The sequence below is a fragment of the Chrysemys picta genome, chromosome 4 (assembly GCF_011386835.1).
Source record: "Chrysemys picta bellii isolate R12L10 chromosome 4, ASM1138683v2, whole genome shotgun sequence".
In the NCBI taxonomy this organism is placed as follows: Eukaryota; Metazoa; Chordata; order Testudines; family Emydidae; genus Chrysemys; species Chrysemys picta.
The window spans coordinates 63,778,979-63,802,703 of NC_088794.1; the positions used below are offsets into that span (position 1 = coordinate 63,778,979).

General features: G+C 48.3%; 1 protein-coding gene across 1 annotated transcript in view; it reads right to left on the bottom strand.

Annotated features, from left to right (window-relative positions):
* LOC101950113 (adenylate cyclase type 10-like) overlaps nt 1–23,725 on the bottom strand; it is a 62,369-nt gene that overhangs the window by 36,749 nt on the left and 1,895 nt on the right. The window contains exons 2-12 of the mRNA XM_065594075.1: nt 20,813–20,917; nt 19,097–19,135; nt 14,607–14,750; nt 10,427–10,632; nt 8,930–9,026; nt 7,801–7,889; nt 6,911–7,102; nt 6,431–6,552; nt 4,377–4,453; nt 3,995–4,184; nt 1,392–1,447 (exon numbers count right to left, since the gene is read on the bottom strand). Of these exons, the coding sequence (XP_065450147.1) occupies nt 1,392–1,447; nt 3,995–4,184; nt 4,377–4,453; nt 6,431–6,552; nt 6,911–7,102; nt 7,801–7,889; nt 8,930–9,026; nt 10,427–10,632; nt 14,607–14,750; nt 19,097–19,135; nt 20,813–20,917 (1,317 nt within the window). The remainder of the gene's footprint in view (nt 1–1,391; nt 1,448–3,994; nt 4,185–4,376; nt 4,454–6,430; nt 6,553–6,910; nt 7,103–7,800; nt 7,890–8,929; nt 9,027–10,426; nt 10,633–14,606; nt 14,751–19,096; nt 19,136–20,812; nt 20,918–23,725) is intronic.

The following is a 23,725-nucleotide window of genomic DNA, read 5'->3' on the forward strand; positions in this document are numbered from 1 at the left end:
CACCCATATCGGAAATGCATACATAAGTCACTGGTTCATTTCCACCTCTGCTGCAATCCTTATCTATCCCTTTCTCCCCACTCATTTTGATAATTGCAGCTCCCCTCTCTAGCATATTCCCAAACCCGACTGTCCAGATTCCAGCACACCGCTGCTACCCTCCCCACCACACACACAAAGAAGTGTGACCACATTATTCCTATCATCACACAACCACTTGTTCATTCCAATACCCGGTGTCACTCTTCAGATTTGTATCCAGTCTCCTTTACAGACCCTGAGCTACATTCACTGGAGCTGGCACAGGGAAGTATAATTTACATCTCTCCTTACCAGCCTGCCAAACAGGAGATTCATCAGCTCCTACAGGGCAACAGGATTCAAATTTAGAGATGCGGTGGGGCTCACCTGGTATTTATCTCATAGAAATGGAAGGGACCTTGAAGGTCATCAAGTCCAGTCCCCTGCCTTCACTAGCAGGACAAAGTACTGTCCCTGACAGGTAGGTGTTTTTTTTTTTTTTTTTGGTTGTTTTTTCCCCAGATCCCTAAATGGCCCCCTCAAGGATTGAGCTCACAACCCTGGGTTTAGCAAGCCAATGCTCAAACCACTGAGCTATCCCTCCCCCCATTGGAGGTATTGGGGTGCTGGAATCTAGCATTTTGTTTCAACCCCATTTGTCAGTAAAGTGAAAAGATGCTAATCAAAGACACAAAGGGAGTGAATATGAGGGGTAAGAATGCGCATGTATTCCTTCGAGACAAGGTGGTGAGTATGAGGAATATCTTTATTGGATCAACTTTGGCTAGTGGAAGAGACAAGCTTTCAAGTCTCACAGAGCTACTCATCAGGTCTGGGGAAGGTAACCAGAGTGTCACAGCTACACACAGATGGTTAAGCATAAGGAGATCACACATGTTGCCTGAGACCACTTAAAATGAAGTGGGCAGTTAACACCTCTGCTGGAAAGTTTGTTTCTTCCACCAACAGGAACTAGTCCAATAAAAGCTATTCTCTCACCCACCTTGTCTCTCTCCTCTCCTGGGAGCAATGCGGCTACAACAACACGGCAAACATGTATTCCACACTCTTGTCTGACCATGGATAGATCCTGCGGTCCATAGCACCATATAAGACCTGCAGGATCAGGCACCACAATGTCAGTGTAAAGGCCCTGTATCTTTAAGAGCATCCCGAGCACATCTCAGAGCTTTACATTTCTGAATGATCCCAAGGGTCAGTCACTTAATATCCTCAAGTAGTGGGTCCCCCTCAGACATTTCCCCCCACATCCATCACTTCCTTGGGCATCCTCTTCCCAGCAGCAACAACTGCTCCACAGGTTCTGAATGACAAACCAACTGGAGTTCCAAAGAGCTCTGTCCACCTACCCAGTAAGTGGTAATACTCAGACCTCTCCTTGGTGAGATACGCTTGGCCAATCATTCTGCAAGGAGGAAGAGAAAGGAAAGCTGCAGTTAAAGAGCGAAAATACTCCTGGTCAGACTGAGTGGGGGCGCAGCTGGGCTGCCCACTCTCTCTGAATCCAAGCACTGCTTCCAAGAACGGTTTCATTATTCTTAGCCTCCTGCCCCCAGACGCTCAAGTTGAGCTGGAGTGAAGTAGTGTCATGGGGTTTCCCTTCAGAAGAGCGCTAAAGGAACATCAATAAGTAAGGAGTCTAATGCGCCTGGTGTAATGGGAGGGTGTATTAATATCCATCGGGGAGAACTGGAGAGCTAAGAAGGAAACGAGGCACAGCAGTCTATGATTTCTCTAGTAAAGGACAATGCAATGCAATGCCTATTAGCCTGGCTTCCTGAAGCTGCTCAAGGATCTGAAGGTACCAAACAATTCTGTATTGCAAATGGGTGAGAGATGAGAGACAAGTAGGAATAGACAGATTCAATAAAGCTTGCAGAGGAAAAGATAAGGAAAGCAAAAAAAGCAGAATGAGTTAATACTAGGCAAAGGCTGTAAGGGGAATAAGAGTTTCTATAAACATGTCATGGGAAAAAGAAAGTAAAGCCATTAATAAGTAAGAAGGTGAATGAAATTGATGATTACTCTGAGCTCCTGCGCTGCTTTTTAAAATCTCTCTTTAGCAAGCTATACATTAACAATGGCCCAACTCCTGCAAATTGCTCCCCACATACAGACTCCCATTGACTTTAATGGGGCTCCCTCCACATAGAAGAACTTGTAGGACTGGAGCCTTGGATTTGGACAATGAGAGCAAGGCAGATATTGTATAAACAGTTGTTGATGAAGGAGGTATCAGGATATATGAAAAAACAGAACACATGCAAACTTGGTCTCTGAACTCAATACTAGCTAGCTACACCACAATTGCTATGAGTTTGGGGGTGAGGGGAATTGTACTGCACCTTTACATTTCTGACAGCACAGCTGATGCAGCATGTTCCAAAGAAGGGACCCAAACTGCTCCCTCATGGAGACTTTACTTTTGTTCTTTCTTAGTTTGCTGTGCCCCTTAATCTGAACTGAAAGTCATTTGGACTGAGTCTAGAGGGCTGTCTAGGTGTATGGAGAAACATTGAATGCTTCTACATTTCCATGGTGCAGTTCCCAGTCTCCTAGTAGCTGGAGCTGATGTGGAAGTGGGAGAGAGATGCAAATGAGACACTATAGTTACCCATTCTCTCAAACATGAGGATTGATTAAAGATATGCCAGTTGAAGATATTTTTACACTGAGCTATTTGCTGTCCAAGCAGCTGTTTGTCTCCTTGACTAAGTTGCCTTGAGTTGATCTTGTGTGGGGAAGTACAGGACTTTGGAGATGAAATTCCCTAGGCCAGCTGTGAGATGATGCTCTGGATTCAGGCAAGGTTGATGCACATTGTGGCTTTGAACAGACAGGACAGCACACACCCCTTTTGTGCTGATCAAAGGAAATTTGCCCTTCCATCACCCCTCCCCCTCCACCATTGTAAAATGGGGGTGTGACTCTTGGAGCCCCTCAGTGCCAACTAGCAGAGGGCCCCCCTACTGTAACTCACATCAGGTCTGACACACTCATTGTCCCAACACACTGTTGTCATGATATATATCTCAAAGGTGTCATGAAAGATATCGTATGTAAACTGGTGCCATGCTGGTCCCAAAAATCATTGTGTGATCTATGTACAGGTTGGGTACAAAGAGTTATAGATGTGTGCTGGAAATATATTCATGAAAAGTGTTTGAAAAGTAGAGCATAAAATCCAGCCTGCCCTAGGCAAAGGCATGTGTATTTACCTGTCTGACCAGCTGGGCTACCAGCAGAGGACAATGGAAGTATATTTACATATAAGGAAAACAAAGACATCAAGCTAAACAAACGGGGGAGAAGACTCTGGACTTTGAGTAATAGAAGGGGAACAAAAAGACCTTGTAGTTCTCTGTCACTGCAGGGAGAGTAGAGTACAGCACCTTTGGAGCCTATGAAAGAGCTGCTGGAAACATGATGTAAGTAAGAAACTGCTTAGGCAAAGATTGCAACTTGCTAAGATTCAATTTTCGTCATTAGAAAGTGTGTTTTGTTTTGTTTCGTTTGTGGCCTTGCCTGTCTCTTTTCCCCTTGCTTAGCATCACTTAAACCCAAGGGCTTTGTGAATAACCTTTGTCTTATTTTATTACAAAGCCATCTCAGTGCTGTGTATTAAAGTGAAGTGTGAGGCTTCAGCTAACCTAACAGGCGGGTGTGTGCTCTGTCTCTTTGGAGGCCGTGAGCGTAAAGTGAGAGCGACTGGATGCTGCAGGGAGACGTTTCTGGGGAACTTGGCAGCTGGGACTCACTGATTGTTACTGGCAAGCCCACATTTAGACTGGCAGAGTCTTGAGGAGTTTGCTGGCAAGGCAGACAGACTGGTGTGTCAGGGACCTGCCACACAGCTTAGCAGCCCCAAAGCTCTTGCTCTTGCTAAGGCAGCGTGGTAACAGTGGCTCACGGTTCTGAGGGTTCTGAGCATGACGTCCCAGGGGACACTTACGGTTTCTCACTGATGCCAAGATAATGATAGACCACGCCGGGATTCACAACTCCTTTCATCTCAGCCCGGGGGAGCTCTTCAAAGAAGCAATGAGGCAGCCTGGAGTTGGCATAGGTCACTGCATCACAGGACACTAACCCCGGATAATACATCATCATCCGGGCAGCGAGATTCACCTTCTGGCCAATGACTGTGTGGTGGAGAGAGCAAGAAAATGGGCACTGAAAAGTTAACTGAACTCCCGCTTATCCTCCTGTGAACAGCTCCATATGTATCCATGCATACATACCCCTCCACCAGCAAAAATACGCAGCCTACACACACACTCTGTGGGTACCCAGGGGATACCAAACATGCACAGGACCAGAGAAACAGACTGTACCTGTGTATTCGTGCCTTGCATGATGGCCAACTATTCCGCAGAACACTGACCCGCTGGTAACCCCGATGGAAACTATCCTAGCAAGCAATGAGAGCAACATGGAGTCAGCAATCCCAAATGTCCAGTCCCTCTTGCCACATCTGCTCATGCACCCTCTCCCCACCCCCACTCCTGTAGTGCTAATTTGTATTGACTATCCCCACATCAGCCAGCTAGGTCTCCCAACAGCCTGTGTGCAGCTCTGTGCGTGTGCAAAAGGGATGGAGAAGAGAGCAAGGAGCTTCCCTCACGCACGTCCCCATGTAATGACAGTTCTTGTGCTTCCCGGAGTGCAGAATGCCATGAGCTGGCATTGCTGTTGGAACTAGCCTCCCCAGAGAGATGGGCCACAGCCCCACCTGCTCTCCACCCCAGCTAGCCGAGCTGACTCCAGGCCAAAGGGAGCCCATGTCCATCCTTTGCAAGTGTGCCACAGAGGCCGCATTCCTTAGGCAACTCCACAGGCACAATGTCTCTTTGACCTCCCCATGGGTGGTGAGTCCCTGTTCTCCCTGTAATGCAAAGCCACAACTGAACCCTCATTTCCTGGTGTGGAACTGGAGGTGAAGCCCTGGCTGAAAGTTCAGGGAAGTATTCACATTTTCTGAACACATTCATCTGCCCACAGTAGAAATCCTGCGTGCTTAAAATGCTTCCATGGGTGGGGGAGTGGTGAGATGGGTGTAGAGTTTCAGCCCTCCCACCTTGCATCATCCAGCTGTCCAGTCTGTTATACCACACCCACTGCTATGGTATGCGTATGCCTCCCGTATTTATAATGGGTGCACACAGCAAAAAACTGCTTAACTGTAATTGTCCCTGGACACTGATCTCGCAGGGTACTCACACCTGGAATTTAATTCTCTCACGTGTGACTGGTTGAATTTCCCTGGCTCTTCATGGTTTGCATGCCCCTTAAAAGGAGTGGCTACTGGGCAAAGCACAAGACACACACACCCCTTACTGGCTATCACGCACTATTCCCGGCTGAATATAAATGCTGCCCTCTGAGTGTGCCAGTCTGAATTCTCCTTGCTGAGAGTCAGGAGCTGGAGGAACGTCCCAGCAGAAAAAGGGAGTCAGGTTACACAAAAACTTAACAAGGTTAGTGCCAGTGGTGTAAAAAGGGAGTGGAGTTTGGATTGGTTTTGACATTTATAGACACAAAAGGGGACAAAGGCTCTGGTCCCACAAACATGCAGGAGTTTTATTTGAAGCCTCGGTGAAGTCAGCAGTGCCTGTGTGCCAAGCCACAGGCCTCAAAAATTCAGCAACTGGACCAGAGCATGCTGGAAGATAGCAGAGGGTGAAGGGCTCTCTTCAAGCACTGCTGGAGTCCTGCTAGCTGACAGGCCTCGGGGTCCCCTTCAGCAGGGAGCTCCTCCACCGACTGCAGTCAAGAAGGACTTGATGGGTCCTTCAGAGGCCAGTGGGATGGGGGGTGACAGTCAATAGGGGTTTGGCTCATGCTCTTTGTCCTGTTACCAATGCTCTCAAGGGGAAAAATGCCTTTAGAGATCAAAGAATTGGCCATTCTCACGCAAATGGAGCTGAGAATCCTGCCCAGCTGGCGTCGTTAGTCTTTTACTCTCTCTTTTCTGCAGGGACTGGACTTGTGGGTTGGAGTTTCTTGGGCTGTTGTGGGAGAGGTCAGTGAAGGTGGTTGGCTTTGCATTTTGCTCTGAATGATGCTGAGGTTCACGGTCATCCTGAGCAGGTTCCAGATTCATGGCCAGTCACCACAAAAGCGCCATCAGCCGCACCCACCAGTATCACCTCTGAGGCTGAGGTTCTACTGCTCCAGTGGCACATAGCTGTCTTAGGAGGTCTGGGTCATGTAGAGTGAGGGGGAGCCCAGGGAAACTGGACTAATCCCAAATTTTGTCTCCCAGCTGTCATGTCACTGCCTCCTGCCCACTAGGGGGGCCCTCCTGTTGGGACGAGGGAGTTTCGATGACAAACAAGCCCATTAGCACTCCTGTAGGCAACATGGAGAACTGCACCTTCCTGCTTACTTTATTTTCATGGACATCTTAGAACAGAAATTGAAGATTTTAAATGCGCTGTCCAAGGCATGGGCGCTCTCGTCAGCCTGCTTATCCCCAGGGAGCCCGAACACACACAGGAATGTGCAGCCCTGCCAGGGAGGGGAAAGAAAACACCAGAGGGGTGAGGGTTTTTTCCAAAGAGCAAATCAGTATCAATGTCTGTGGCAAACAGTTCCACTGTGCTCCAGCTCTCCCACCCACCCTGTTAGAGTAGTGCTGTCATACAGTACCCCCAAAATGCTCTGGGAGACCCCACCACCGCCTCAGACTCAGTCTCTTCAGCACCAAGCTTTTTATCATTCCTCCTGATCCCTGCCCTCCTCCTCCCTTCTCTATCCCTAATGACAATGCCACTGTCCCTCCTGTCTCCTACTAGTCCTGGAGTCTCAGGGGAATGTTTGCCAGCTCCAGCTGCCCAACTGGAATGGCCTTGAAGCTCTGACCCACTTTGTCAAACGTAAAGACTTTGTTGATTTTGCCGCTGAAGACGTGGATGATGTTTGAGATCTTCACACTGACATCATGGATGACCTTGCACAGATCCAAGGTACTGACGCTTTTGTCAAACTGCAGGTTCACAAAGACAATTGTGACCGGCCGAAGCTCAGATAAATATTCTAGAGGCTGGTTGTCGTCGATCTGAAAGAGAAGAGCCAGATGTACTCAACAGTCCGTACTGCTGGTGAGCGGGAAGCATTCACTACTTCATACACCCCTCCTCCAGCTGGGCTGACTCTGCTCTCAGCTACAGGTGCTAACTCCACGAGGGCAAAGATGTTTGATCAGCTATTGCCATAGGAAGGAGGGGGCCCCCATCAATGGGAAGCACTCTCCAGTCTCAGGACGATGATCCTTTCAGCACAGGACTGGGAAATGAGGCTAGGCACCAAGGGGATAAAGGGGGAGATAGCTGAGCAGAGCCTGTCAATGTGACTTTGCTACAACCCAGGTCTCCCCATAAACTTTAAAATTTTAAACAGAACAAAGGAAAAGCTTTTTCATACACCTTACAATTAGCCTGTGGAACACATTGCCTGCAGTCAAGAACTCGGCAGATTTCAAAAAATTATGACAACATCCAGTGTTATAATAGTAAGGATTTTTTTAAATAAAACCCAATAGTTTTGGAAGGGATCTAAGCCCTCATGCCTCAGGTCATAAACCAAGGGAGGGGGAAGGAAAAAACTTTCCATGTGAACAAGTTGATCCACAACTACCCACTGCAGGGTTTCTTGTATTTTCCTCTGTAGCATCAGGAGAACCTCAGAAAAATTCTAGCTGTGTGAAGCACAGACCGTCAAGCCAAAAAATAAAATTCTGTGATGTTACTGCAGTACCTTCTTCAGAATGTTTCTCATCACATACTTCCGGAGAGACTTCTCCAACTCATCATTAGGAGACAATGTGGAGGTTGCTCGGAGGATACCTAGGGGAGGAAATTCAATGCTTTCAAGAGCAGAAGGAAGACTTGTGGTTAAACCGTAGGGTTTTATTCCTGGCTTTGCTCAAGGGCAGACTTTTACCAGTAGGGACTGGACAGTGCCTGGATGGGGTTGGAGATTCTTGTCTAACCTATTTCACTTACAATCTTGAAAATGCAAATCACAGTTCCATAGGCACCGAGTTTCTAATCTGCTGGGGGGGGGGGTTCCCCCCGGCTCCCTGCAGGCCCCACCCTCACTCCACCCTTTCCCCCAAGGCCCAAGCTCTGCCCTGCTTCTTCCCACCCCCGCTCCGCCCCACCCCGCCTCTTCCCTGCCCCTTCCCACCCCTTCTCTGCCCAGTTCCATCCCTCCCCCAAGCACACTGCACCCTTTCTCCTCCTCCCTCTCCCCCAGTGCCTCCTGACACAGCGAAACAGCTGATCCGTGGTAGGCGCTGGGAGGGAGGGGGAGGCGCTGATCAGTGGGGCCCACCGGTGGGCAGAAGGGACTGGGGGGAGGGGGAGGATCTGGTAGGGGGGCTGCCAGTGGGTGCTCAGCACCCACCATTTTTTTCCCATGGGTGCTCCAGCCCCAGAGCACCCACGGAGTCGGTGCCTATGCACAGTTGGGATTTTCTATTAGAAAATTCCTTGTGTGCTTATATCAGCACCACTGAAAGCTTGCTCACCCAGAAAGACTGTAGGCACTGAGCAGGGTTCCCTATAGTGTCTCTTCTTGCCAGCCAGGGGTCTCCATAGAGCTGGCACAGAAAGTAGGGAGAGGGTCTCTTCTCCTCCACAGTCAGCGTAGCCCTTGCCGATGTCCAGACAGGTTGAAGCCAGCAGGGGGGAGAAGGAGTTGAAATACAGCTGGCTGCCTCGGGATTTTGGTGGCAGGGAATGGAGGAGGACACAGGAACTCAAAGGGGTACAGGGCAGGGGCCCCCATGTGCAGTCCATTCACCCTCTCACATTTACACTGACGGAAAACAAAGGAATTTCAGCCTGCCGTCTCCCTGGGGTCAACAGGAAGAGGCACTCACTGTTATTTTCACCCGTGGGGTAGTGCTGTAGGTATTCAGTACATTTCCAGAAGAACTCGTCGAACTCAATCTCAGAGATGTTCTTTATGTATCTAGCCTAAAGGCACACAGAATTAAAGGCGTCTGTCAGCTTCCACAAGCCTAGTGCAGAATTATTCAATAAAACGCACTCCCATCCTTCACTGTCTTAACTTGAAGCACCTGATTGGCCCCACTGATTTCAATGGGCTTACTCAGATGCCGGTGCAGAACTGAAGCCCAGCTTCTTCTCATGACACCTGTCACTGAACTATCTCAGTGCCTCCAGAAAGATACTAACTAAAATCACAATAGGCCCACGGTCTGATTCTCCTCCCCATTCTCACAGCTGCTCTCCAAGAACTGATGCAAGGTGTAAGAGGGGGGTGCTCAAAATACCTGGTGGGCTGCAGGTAGCAATGCTCCCACTTCCACTCCCTGGCAGGTTGGTCGTATTTTCAGAGTTTAAAGCGGGGACACCAGGATTGGCGAGGGGGATGGATCAGGGAATTGGGTATTATCCTGTCAGGATGAGTACTTGGGGCCTTTTACAGGAAAAGGCAGGGCAAGTGAGAACAGTATTTACCCTTCTGTGACCCCTTTCTTGTTCTCTCCTAGCCCTAATATCTCCCATTCCAATCTAGCTGTACCCTACCACCCCCCGACCACCCCCTCCACAGTCACTGATTCACCCACACCCTCAACCGACTCCATCAACCTTCCCACTCAACTCTTCCCTCAGCTCCCCACCTGCTGAGAAACACGCCCGAAAACATACCCTTTCCCCCAGGCTGAGATCCTCCCTCTTCCTAACAGACCTCCACAGCTCAGGCCCACACCCTCAGCTCTGAGCCCTGGCCACCAGACAGCCGCAGGCTCAGAATGCCCCCACACATCCCTCCAGGTCTAGCAAATCCATCCCCAGGCTCCAAAATCTTCCCCCTCCTACCTGACACCCATCACCACCAATCTCAGATGCCCCACAGGTCGGAACCCTGCCCCCTGCTCAGAAAGCTCTGGTATTCGCTGCTCTGCACCTCCTCCCTCTGCCACTTGCATCCCTTCTCTTGCAGAGACTCTTGCAGGGGCTGGAGGCTGCAGGGAGCATGGGTCTGTGGCTCTGTCCCCTGCACTACAGCAGCTACACTACCCAGTTCTGAGATCACTGGTGGGGCTTACCCCCCTTATTCCCTAATGACCAGCCACTCCTGGCAAGAGGAAGCCAAAGTTAAGTCCACATTCTACTATGCCTTCTTACTTCATCACCACTTTCAACTTTCGCATCACCATCCCTCTCGGCCCCCTCTGCCCAGCTGGTCCATTGGATACAGGCCCAATAACAGATATACACACAAGCATACGTGTGAGGTTGCATCCAGCAGAAGACAATGGGGCACGTAAACACACCCCAGCCTAGATAACAAAGCAATACAAACGCCACTGGTTATGAACAATTGTTGCACACTCCACATTGCCCACCTTAACAGATCTTTGATCTTTAATTGTTTCTATTTCTATCATGTTCCTGTTACAGAGTTCCCAGCAGTTCGGCGATAGAATAACCTCGCTTGCTTTTGCTAGGTTTTGGGCCAACCGAACTTCATCCACTGCTTGGCCAAGTACCAGAAAATATTGGTGCTTATTGTCTCCAACAACAACTTTGGAGATGTGACCTGAAGATAGCCCTGACAAGAGAAACAAGATTGTTATGGAGGGCATTTTTACTTTACCATTTGTAATATATGTATCTCAATGATCTTAGAAGCGGATTTTGGAGGCCAGCCTATTTTTTGGGGGGTGGGAGGTTTGGATCAGTTCTTGACAATATGTGATATTTATTCCAGGAATCTGAGGATTTCTAGAACAACACTCTCCAATGAATTAAACAGCATGTCAGTTAATAAATAATAATAATGCACACATAATTATAAGGGTCACACGGTAGCATCTGTTATATAAGGTTGCAAATTGGTTTCCATTATAACAATCTGTTTATATCTGAAGAAGAAAGCAGTGTGCTGTAATCTTGGGCTCCCATTCAGACAATATCTGGATCTATGAGATTTGTAACAAGCTGTGTTACTCTCTGTGACGTTGCAGTCTATATGGTTTTATAAAAATATGTTAATGAGTGAATATAATGTAATTGGAATATGCTTCATGCAAAAGGCCTCTTGTAAGGTATCATTACAAAGCTTATAATCTACTGAGTGTGATCATCCTATTTGTATAAATGTACCACTCTTGTATCTGAAACTAGAAATATGAAATATAACTCTGAGGGCCTATTGTAATTATGTAAAGTGTGGGCCATTAATGGTGGTTTGGAATCTTGATGACTCCCATTAACCAGGACAATTGACTGCAGATGGCTGTGTTTTACCTGTAAGTCTTATTGTATACGTGTGTGCTGGCAAGTGGGCAATGAAGTCTTGCAGTGACATGTGATCATGTCACCTGAACTGGAATCCATCTTTAACCTGGTGTCTTTCCATTGAGAAGGAGGGGGTGGGAACCCGGAGAGGGACAAAGGATTCCCGCCTTATGCAAAAGATATATAAAAGGGTGGAACAGAACAAAGTGGAGGAGCCATCATGAAGAATCCCTTAGCTACCACCTGAGCTGAAACAAGAGCTGTACCAGGGGAAAGAATTGTGCCCAGGCCTGGAAAGTGTCCAGTCTGAGGAAAAAACTTACTGAAGCATCTCTAAGGGTGAGATTATCTGTATTCAGTTTGATTAGACATAGACTTGCACATTTTATTTTATTTTGCTTGGTGACTTTGTTCTGTCTGTTACTACTTGGAGCCACTTAAATCCTACTTTTTGTATTTAATAAAATCACTTTTTACTTATGAATTAACTCAGAGTATGTATTAATACCTGAGGGAGCAAACGACTGTGCATATCTCTCTATCAGTGTTATAGAGGGCGAACAATTTATGAGTTTACCCTGCTTAAGCTTTATACAGGGTAAAACGGATTTATTTGGGTTTAGACCCCATGGGGAGTTGGGCATCTGAGTGCTAAAGACAGGAACACTTCTGTTAGCTGCCTTCAGGTAAACCTGCAGCTTTGGGGCAAGTAATTCAGATCCTGGGTCTTTGCTGGAGCAGACGGGAGTGTCTGGCTCAGCAAGACAGGGTGCTGGGATCCCGAGTTGGCAGGGAAAGCAGGGGTAGAGGTAGTCTTGGCACATCGGGTGGCAGCTCCCAAGGGGGTTTCTGTGATCCAACCCTTCACACTCTCAAATTGGGCTTGTCAGCCATAGGTGGATTCATCAGGCACTGACTAGACCTCTTACGCGTACACCATGATCCAGTGGATCAACAATTGCCTATTATTATACCTGATCATAAGTTTCCACCAAGTTCACCTCTTTGCCAATGAGTAATTTATTTCAAATATGGAGCATAATGTTTACACTCTTCTCATTTAAAATAATTGTCCCCATGCTTTTTTCTTCACAGACAGATCACTCAAAAACAACTGGAGCTTGGTACTTGGCATGTAGCAAGTGCCCACATCATGAATAAGTTTGAGAAACATTGGCTGGATAGCAATAAAGTGATATGCAATTCAATAATCCCTTCTGAACCGGCTCAGTGCAGCATCTACTAAGACTTTGAGTTGAACTCAGTAAAAGCACTCTCTCATTTGGGACATCACTGTACATTCTGTCTGTGTGGTCTAACCAGGGGGCCAGCAAGCAGAAGGATTTTGCTCTCAGTCTGCTGCTGCTGGGAGTTTGCGTAAAGGGAGCTTGTAAATGTCTGCTTGAAAACACACACAGAAAAAACATCCAGATGTAATCTAAAACTCCCCAGCTTAATATAAGGAAATGGCAAAAGAGCAAGTTGCTGAAGATCCCAAACTTAGGTGGCTTTACATTCCTTTGCCAAACAGAAAGGAACAGAGGTACCGTGAAGGCACTTCCCACAACCCTAATGGCTAGCAACTTCCTGTTGCTTTCCATGGATGTGAAATACTCAGAAGTAGAGCTGGTAAATAAAGGGGGTACTCTTTCCACTGACCATTTCAATTCAAACAAAAAAGAAATAATTTTCATCTAAATTTTCCATTAAAAATGTTGATTTTCAGCAGAAATTCAAATGCTGAAATACTTTGGCTGAAAACAAAACAAAAAGATGGATTTGGAAATACTGCCACTTTATTTATGGGAGTTGTCGTTCTGATGCCTCAAGCTCCCATTATTCTCTATAGGTTGGGCTCTCTAGTTCGACTACTAGTACCAGAGGGGTGGCCGTGTTAGTCTGGATCTGTAAAAAGCAACAGAGGGTCCTGTGGCACTTTTAAGACTAACAGATGTGTTGGAGCATAAGCTTTCATGGGTGAATGCCCACTTTGTCAGACGCAAGATCTGACGAAGTAGGTATTCACCCACGAAAGCTTATGGTTCAATACATCCGTTAGTCTTAAAGGTGCCACAGGACTCTCTGTTAGTTTGACTTCATCACCCATGATGCTTCTTAATGTCCTCTCTTAGTGAGGGGAAGTGGTTAATAATCGGAGGAGTCTTTGTTCATTGTGTACAATGGGAGATGTAGTCCAGCTAAGGAGGACATTAGATGACCAAAATACAATTCCCATGAGGCACTGTGGCAGGATTTCTAAATCGAAATATTTCAGTTTTCAGCTGTTTGGGGTTTTTTGATGGAAAATTGAAATTTTCCATGGAAAACAGACACTCTTCATAACAAAAATTGCTTAGTAGAAAACCCAATTTTCCGTTGAAAAACAGTTTTGATGGAATTTTGTCCATGAGTCCTAGTCAGAAGCTATTCAGAGACAGTCATAGCTCTGTAAAAATAAACTAGGTACAGTCAGCACCGATGAAAGGTGCCAGACTGGCACCAATAAATTGTAGTTGTTTATTCACATAATAGATACAGAATGGCCAGCTCTAGGACCAACTGCCCCAAACTGCCTCCCTAAGGTACTTCAGGAGTTTGATCCCCAAGGCCCATTCAGTCCTTGGCTTCTCCGATGAGACTGTTGTTTCTAAATGTAAGGATGGTTTACGTGTCACAGATATATGTCTGCTATGAACTAAAACAAGACCTGCAATGCATTTCACATGAGCCAGCAAGCAATCAGATAGGAACGAGTCTTGGTCACCACTTCCACAGGCTCAATTTGAACCAGCAACTTAGAGGTGAAATGTTCTTTATTCCAGTCCCCAAAATTCTCTCCTCTCTGACCAGAAATACATTTTCCCTACCACAGAAGCGGCTTTTCCCATGCAGCTGCCGAAAAGGATGCAACTGATCAGATCACTGAGCAATTAACATCTTTTACAGACTCCTGGCACACTAGAAATTGAATGAGATTTGGGCAGGGTGTTTCTCAGCGGCATATCTTGGGAGCAAGGGGAGTGGGGGCTCATGTGACTGTCCACTCAGGAAGCAGAATTGCTTACTGGTTAGGGCAAGGAACTGGCAGTGAGGAGTCCTGAATGCTCATCCCATCCCACCACCAACTCACTGTGTGACCTGGGGCAAGATATTTCATCTCCATTTGCCTCTGCTTCCCCCCCTGCACAATGGGGCGAATGCTTCCTATTCACTTTTGTAAAGTGCTTTGGGAATGTGCTCTCTAGTGACTGCAAAGTATTGTTATTCCATTAGTAGCCATAGTACCTATCTTCACTTGGAGCTTCAGACCCACTTCAGTTTCACGAACCCCATACTCTTTCTGGATCCTCAGGCTACATTTCAGCGCCAATGTAATGATATCGCTCATCTGGCTTCGTTGCACTCTCCACAGTGCAAGCAGTGCATCCCCTGGGGAAGGCAGAGTGACAGAGACTTATGGGATACATACTCTTCTTGTTTCTAAAGTGCTGACAAAGCCACTTGGCTTTTCAGCAAGCCACAGCAGATCTACCTGTACCTGCCCAGCACTCTGACCCACAGAGAGATTGCTCACTAACCACCCCAAACTCCTTAGCACCTCCTGGCTGTGAACAGACCAACCCCTCTATGCTTCTAGCAGCTGTCGGTTGTGACTACCTCTTCCCACTCAGGGTATGTCTACACTACGAAATTAGGTCGAATTTATAGAAGCTGGTTTTATAGAAATCGGTTGTATACAGCTGATTGTGTGTGTCCCCACATAAAATGCTCTAAGTGCATTAAGTCGGCAGACTGCGTCCACAGTACCGAGGCTAGCGTCGTCTTCCGGAGTGTTGCACTATGGGTAGCTATCCCACAGTTCCCGCAGTCTCCGCCGCCCATTGGAATTCTGGGTTGAGATCCCAATGCCTGAATGACGCAAAACAGTTTCGCGGGGGGGGGTTCTGGGTACATGTCATCAGGCCCCTCCCCCTCCGTCAGAGCAACAGCAGACAATCGATTCGCGCCTTTTTCCCTGGGTTACCTGTGCAGACAACATACCATGCCAAGCATGGAGCCCGCTCAGCTCAGCTCAGCTCACCGCCACCATATGTCCTCTGGGTGCCGGCAGACATGGTACTGCATTGCTACACAGCAGCAGCTAATTGCCTTTTGGCAGTAGATGGTGCAGTATGACTGGTAGGCTTCATCGGCTATCTGGGTGCTGGCAGACGTGGGGCTGGCAGACGTGGGGCTGCATTGCTACACAGCAGCAGCCCCTTGCCTTTTGGCAGTAGATGGTGTATTATGACTGGTATCCGTCGTCGTCATACTGCAGTTCGATCAGATGATGGCTGAAACTCCGAATGTCCCCCAGTCATATTCTGCTGCCTTCCCAATGATGATGGCGGCTATCAGTCGTAGTATGCTATTTTCTGCCAAGCGCCCAGTATTTTCTGCCAAGCACCCAGAAGATGCCGAGGGCTACCAGTCATGCTGCACCGTCGGCTGCCAGCTTAAGATGTAAAAAATGGATTTGTTCTGTATTCATTTGCTTCCCCTCCCTCTGTGAAATCAACGGCCTGCTAAACCCAGGGTTTTGAGTTCAATCTTCGGGGGGGGCCATTCTGTGTGATAGTTGTTTGTGTTTCACCCTGATGCACAGCCACCTTTGTTGATTTTAATTCCCTGTACCTGTACGCCATGTCGTCACTCGCCCCTCCCTCCGTCAGACAATAGTTTCGCGCTTTTTTTTAGACCAGAGGCCATAGCACTGGGATCATGGAGCCCGCTCAGATCACCTCAGCAATTATGAGCACTATGAACACCACGCGCATTGTCCTGGAGTATATGCAGAGCCAGGACATGCCAAAGCAAAACCAGGACCAGCCGATGAGGCGATTGCAGCGTGGCGACGAGAGTGATGAGGAAATTGACATGGACATAGACCTCTGACAAAGTACAGGCCCCAGCAATGTGCAAATCATGGTGTTACTGGGGCAGGTTCATGCCGTGGAACGCCGATTCCATGTGTAATATTTACAACTTACAACAGCCTCACAAGTCTGGTACACTCACCAGAGGTCCCCTGTGTGCCCTCAGGGTCTGGGAGCACGCCTTGGGTGAGTTCGGGGGTTACTGGTTCCAGGTCTAGGGTGATAAACATATCCTGGCTGTTGGGGAAACCGGTTTCTCCGCTTCCTTGCTGCTGTGAGCTATCTATATTATCTTCATCCTCATCTTCCTCGTACCCTGAACCCGCTTCCCTGTTGCGTGTTTCTCCATTGACGGAGTCATAGCACACAGTTGGGGTAGTGGTGGCTGCACCCCCTAACATGGCATGCAGCTCCGCGTAGAAGCGGCATGTTTGCGGCTCTGTCCCGGACCTTCCGTTTGCCTCTCTGGCTTTGTGGTAGGCTTGCCTTAGCTTCTTAATTTTCATGCGGCACTGCTGTGCGTCCCTGTTATGGCCTCTGTCCTTCATGGCCTTTGAGACCTTTTCTAATATTTTGCCATTTCGTTTACTGCTACGGAGTTCAGCTAGCACTGATTCATCTCCCCATATGGTGAGCAGATCCCATACCTCCCGTTCAGTCCATGATGGACCTCTTTTGCGATCCTGGGACTCCATCATGGTTACCTGTGCTGATGAGCTCTGCGTGGTCATCTGTGCTCTCCACGCTGGGCAAACAGGAAATGAAATTCAAAAGTTCGCGGGGCTTTTCCTGTCTACCTGGCCAGTGCATCTGAGTTGAGAGTGCTGTCCAGAGCGGTCACAATGAAGCACTGTGGGATAGCTCCCGGCGGCCAATAACGTCGAATTCCGTCCACACTACCCCAATTCCGACCCGCAAAGGCCGATTTTAGCGCTAATCCCCTCATTGGAGGTGGAGTAAAGAAACCGATTTAAAGGGCCCTTTAAGTCGAAAAAAAGGGCTTCGTCGTGTGAACGTGTCCAGGCTTAATTCGAATTAACGCTGCTAAATTCGACCTAAACTCGTAGTGTAGACCAGGCCTCAGTAATGCCCTGCAGCTGCTTTTTACAAGTAAACCTTCCTTCCCGGTGATCCCTTATAACCACTGACTGCAAGTGTCCCTTCCCCGTCAGTGACCCCTTGCAGTGGCTTGCTGCATGTTCCCCTCCTCTCTCCCACACACACAAACCTGTGTCCGCTGGCTAAGATACATCTAAGGCTTTGCACCTCCTATCGCCCTTGGGCAACTGCTAGCACAGTCATTCAGGCCGAGATCCCCAAAGGTATTTAGTATCAGGGGGGTAGTCTGTATCCACAAAAACAACAAGGAGTCCGGTGGCACCTTAAAGACTAACAGATTTATTTGGGCATAAGATTTCGTGGGTAAAAAACGCACATCTTTAGATGCATGGAGTGAAGAAGTGTATCCATGCATCTGAAGAAGTGGGGGGTTTTACCCATGAAAGCTTATGCACAAATAAAGGTATTTAGGTGCCTAACTTCCATCTGAGCTCAGTTCTAAAGGAAGCACCAGCCAGGATTTCTCAATCAGACACAGAGGAAGGGGAATCGGGGTTGTTTCTAACTGAAAGATATAGTGTAAATTCTTGCTTCTTCCAAATCATAGATCAGCTCTGTGGGAATAGAAGCCAGAGGGACGGGTACAATAGAACAAGAAAAGGGAGTCGGCTAGTTTGAATGCCGCCACTGTCCAGAGCCTCACAAGTCAAATGACAACGGGAGAGTAGGCCGCTCTACCTAGGGTTACCATTCGTCCGGATTTACCCGGACATGTCCTCCTTTTTGTTCTAAAAATAGCGTCCGGGGGGAATTTGTAAAGCACTCACAATGTCCGGGATTTCCCCCTCCCCCGGCAGAGCGAGCGGCTGGGAGGGCTGCAGGGAAGTCCCGGGCTGGACTCTGGAGCAGCTTCCTCCTCCCACCCCCCCCTCCCTGCATTCTGAGCCGGCCGGTAGCTCCTCCTCCTGCAGCCCGGTCCGGCAGCCCTGTGCAGGGCCAGGGACCGGGTTTTGTGTTGTGCAGGGGAGCTCAGCCATGTGTCCGGCTGGCACAGAGCCCAACACCCTGTTCTGAGCAGCAGGGTAAGGGGGGGCAGGAGAAGGGACAGGGAGGTTCTGGAGGGGGCAGTCAAGAAACGGGGGGGGGGGCTTTTGGAGGGGAGTGGAGAAAGTTTTGGGCAGTCAGGGTACAGGTAGGGGGTAGGGTCCTGGGGGGCAGTTGGGGGGGGTCTTAGGAGGGGGCAGTTAGGGGACAAGGAACAGGGAGTCTTAGGTAGGGGGTGGGGTTCTGGAGGGCAGTTAGGAGCAGGGGTCCCAGGAGGGGGCAGTCAGGGGACAAGGAGCAGGGGGTAGGGGGCTGGGAGTTCTGGGGGGGAGCTGTCAGGGGGCAGGAGTGGGGAGAGGGATCGGAGCAGTCAGGGGACAGGGAGCAGAGGGGTTTAGATGGGTTGGGAGTTCTGGGGGGGGCTGTCAGGGGGTGGGGAGTGGTTGGATGGGGCGTGGGAGTCCCAGGGGTCTGTCTGGGGGTGGGGGTGTGGATAAGGGTTGGGGCAGTCAGGGGACAAGAGGCAAGGAGGCTTAGATAGGGAGTGGAGTCCCGGGGGGCAGTTAGGGGCAGGGGTCCCAGGAGGGGGCAGTCAGGGGACAAGGAACGGGGGGAGGGTTGGGGGTTCTGGGGGGGCGGGAAGTGGGAGGGGCAGGGGCGGGGCTAGGGCGGGGCTCCTCCCGTCCTCTTTTTTGCTTGTTGAAATATGGTAACCCTAGCTCTACCCCACCCCAGATATCACAAGCTAATAAATACCTGCACATTTCAAGATATCGCCTCCATAAATCAGCACCTCTGCAGCAAGAGAAAAGGTGAGAGAAGTTACACACAGCTCTTGTCAAAGAAAATCATGGAACAAATTGTTCTGTCGATCGGGGGATGGGCACGTGTGTGTGTGTGTGTTTGTGCATGCACACATTGAGGGGGCATATATTGCAGAGTAGGTATGACTGAGTGAGCAAGATGGTGTATGCTTGAGCATGTCATCACAACAAAGCTCCCAGCTGCTGAGGGCTCAGAGCAAAAATCAGGGAGTTAAACTCCATCTCAAAAGCCACCATAAGGAGGCAGAGCACAGTGTTTCTATGGCAACTAAAAATATCCCTTCCCAGACCGACCTCTTCTCCCAACCCTTCAAATCCCCTACTGCTCAGTTCTCAAAATGTCGCATCCAACAGGGAGGGCCCAGGGACAACCTGAGAAGCACTGCTCCATGGGAAGTTTTGAAGCAAGTTCTCAAAAGCAATGTGACAGCAGGAGATAAGGAAGGATGATCCAGTGGTTAGGGAGCTAAGCCAGAGACTCTGGCGACTTGGTTTTGGTTCCCTGCTCCATCACAGACTACAGGTGTGACGTTGGGCAAATCACCTGGCCTCTCCATGCCTGGGTTCCTTATCCATAACATGAATAATAGCACTCCCCTACCTCACTTCCTCACAGGGGTGTTGGAGGCCATATAAAAGTCTAAGATAGACAAGGAAGGGCCACATTGTGCTCTGAGGGTGTTGGGATGCTTTCTAGATCCTGAGAGGGAATTGGTAACTTTTGTCAGAGCTCAGATCCCCAAATCATTAGTGTGCTGATGTCACAGAGTCACCCTACTCCTTGGCCACATAAACAACAAGACGTTGCTCTTCCAGTGAAATGGGGTGGAGACGAGTGTTCCCTCTAATTTTTCCCACCCATGTGTGGAATGAATTTTGTTATGTGCACCAATATGGAGGTGATATGTGACTCATAAAAAAATTCATGTGGTGAGGGTGGGGCCGGGGCCGAGAGGTTAGGAGTGTGGTCAGGGCTGGGGCAGAGGGCTGGGGAGCAGGGGGTGAGGGCGCCAGCTGGGGGTGCGGGCTCTGGGGTGGTGCCAGGGATGAGGGGCTCAGGGCTGGGGCAGAGGGCTGGGGAGCAGGGGGTGAGGGCTCCAGCTGGGAGTGCGGGCTCTGGGGTGGATCCGGGATGAAGGGTTTGGAGTGTGGGAGGGGGCTACAGCGGGAAGAGAGGACTCCCCTCAGCTCTTTCTCCCCGCATCAGCACCTGGGCTGTGGGGGAGAGGTGCCTCTCCTCGCCGCAGCAGCTTTGGGGATGGGGCCGCAGGATAAGCGCCCATCCCCCGGCTGTGGCGGATTCCCTGAGCACCTGCATGGCACTGAGAGGCTGCCATGTGGCCGTGCAGCTTACAGGGAACTTAGGTGGAGGCATACACCAGGGTAGAGCCAAAGGAACAATGGACTCTTCAAAGCAGGACACGCTGTGCCAGTGAGGAGCAGCAAAGACTGGTTCCCAAAGCAGCTCCATCCAGCCCTCCTAATCTTGGGAGATTTTCAAGGCTCCCTAAGTGACAGAGAAGATCCCAACCTCCAAGAAGGGCCCAGGCTGCTTAACAGAATGCCTTTCTGATGGGCATTTCTTCAGTTCCCCAGACCTGAGCCAAGGAAGTGCTCTCAGCGAGGGATCATGCTGCTCGTTACTTACTTTCCACAATATCCCCTACATAATGATTGAGGGTCTGTGTTAGCTGCTCAGCGCCACAGTCCAGACTGGTGTCCGTGCTAAACTTCTCCGTCAGTGCAGTAAAACCTGTAACACAAACAGCAGTCAGGCAGCCACTGGAGGAGGCAAGAAATGGCAGATGATCTCAGCGACTGCAGTCAGACATGCTTTGTGTTACCTAAAATGTGCTGGATACATAAGAAAAAAAGTTTAACAAAACTTATTTTCCATTTAAAACTGATTTATTAAGCAAAGGAAGTATTATCTGTAGTTAGTGAATTCAACTGGAGTTTCTAGGTCACCACGTCCTTCAAGATTTTAGAACAAGTCGATCGCATCCTCTTTCACCTTGTTTTTGTTTGCAATTGGAAGAGGAAAACAAGCATTCCCTCTTTTTCAACTTCCAACTGGCTTCTTAATTTTGAATGAACTAGTCTTTGAACTGAACTAGCTGAATAAACAGAATATTTTCTTTATTTCATTCTGCACCGCACAAGAGGCTACTGCCGCCAAAAACTGGTTTAGCACATCAGCTAACTCTGGTTCCAGGTGCTTAGCCAGTGACTTCCACCGGCTCATTTGAAATGAAATTTGACTTTCATTAAAACTTGGCAACAAATGTGTACCGCTATGTATTATTTTTGTATGTAATTTAAATGATTTTAATAGGCTATAAGTTTAGGCCTTAACATAAGTTGCTAATTTCAAGTTTAATTTTAAATCGGGTTGTTTTTTCTTAAAATAAATCTATATTTAAATAAAAATAATCCTATTTAAATAAAAAAATCCTTTTATATTTTTTAATTAATTTTTATCCACCCTGCATGCAACAGTCCCTGATTTTCAAGTCCCTAGTTCTTTCAGTTCACTTTGTTCCTATGTTGGAACTGTCCCTGCTTTCTAGTTCTGATCCTTCCCCCACTCCATTTGACCCTGTTTGCCATGAGATCATGCTGACTCTTCTGAGAGAGGTGGCAGAGATCCAGGGGAACATGCTAAAAAACATTAAGTCCTTTCTAGGTAGTGATGGGAAATTGCTTGTCTCCCATCAGACCTTTCACTTGCAGAGTGCCACAAGGATCAGTTCTCTCTCCAGTCCTATTCAATACCTACAAACTGGTCAGACAACAGGGACACAAGTGCCAGCAATATGCAGATGACACACAGCTCTGCTTCTCCTTCCGCATATACAAGATGGCCCAGTGCTTGGAGATCAGTTCATGGATGGAGAACACTGATTAAAGCAGAACCTGAGCAAGACAGAGTAGATGCCAGTGGGTAGAGGCGTTTGCAATCACAGTGCAGTCTCCTTTGGTTGAAGGTACACATCCATCGTTGGTCAATTCAATCTGTAGTTTAGGAATGTTCGCTGATGATACAATCTCACACAGTAGCATCCTCAAGTAACTTTCTCTACAACATCCAGTTGTCTAGGAGAGACTCATTCTAGAGAATGATGACCTGGTCTCTGTTATATATGCTTTCCTCACCTCCCAGCTGGGCTATAGAAATGCAAAATACCTGGGCATAAAGCCTTCACACCTCAGAAAACTGAGAATGTGGCAGCACATCTCCACAGCAACACAAACTATCACAACCACATCAAACCTATCTTCCCACATAATACAAAGTCAAGTTCAAGGTCCCAGTCCTTATCTTCCAGGTACTCTTTGGCCTGGGCCCATCATATCTAAAAAATTGCATAAAGTTCCAGGATGAGGACGGCAGTTGACAACTCTGCCCTGAGCAGCTGCTGCACCATCCTCTGCTACTCCTGTCCCAAACTCTTTTCAGCCTAAAGACGCCAATTCTGCAAAACGGTCAACGTAATAAAGACGAAAGTCCCTAAGCCATTTCAGCTGTGACTTCAGCTAGATTTGGGCCCAAGTCTCCCATTACCGCAGACAATATCTCTTTTAAACCTTCCATGTACTAAGGGTGGGCTTTTCAGAAAGGCCTAATAAGGGAGTTAGGACTTGTCTACGTGGTGAGTTACTGCACAATAAGCCAGGGTGTGACTCTACAGCATACCAGCTTGCCACTCAGTCACTCATCGTATGGACACTGCTAAGTCATGGATATAGCTTAGCATGCTGCTGGTTGAGAGCAAGGTACATCAAGCCACACTCTGGAACTTTTCACTCTGGTGTAGCATTGTCCACACACCAAGTTAGTGCGTGGCAAGCTGGCAACCTATTGATTCACACCCTGGCTTGCTACACAGTAATTTGCCATGTAGACAAGCCTTTAGGCACACAAATCCCATTGATTTTAAATGGAAGTTGGGCACCTAACTTCCTTGGGCCCTTCTGAAAATCCCACCCTTAATAATCTCTCTACCCACCTGAAATGTCTGCAAAAAGCAATACTCCATCAAAACTCTCAATGAAAGGCAGCTCCTGGGAGAAATCGCCATATACGATGAGATCGGGGACATGAGCTGCTACTTTCCCAATTGTAGTGCTGTCACTTGGCTTTCTTTGCTCCATTTTGGCAATGAATGCAATCTGCTGCCCAGGGTCCTGCAACACTGATGGATAATTCAATATATGATCCTCCCATTCAGGGAAGGAGGTGACTCCCACTAGCCTGCCGTAACCGTGATCACTCTTGTGATGTCAGACAGCAGCCCCAGCAAGGACAGGTCACAATTCACTGACAGACAGGTCTCAGCCAGTAACATTCTCTGTATATCACAGTCTACATAGCTACAGTTGCTAGGTGAGACAAGCAACAGAGGGTCCTGTGGCACCTTTGAGACTAACAGAAGTATTGGGAGCATAAGCTTTCGTGGGTAAGAACCTCACTTCTTCAGATGCACTTCTTCAGACTTGCATCTGAAGAAGTGAGGTTCTTACCCATGAAAGCTTATGCTCCCAATACTTCTGTTAATCT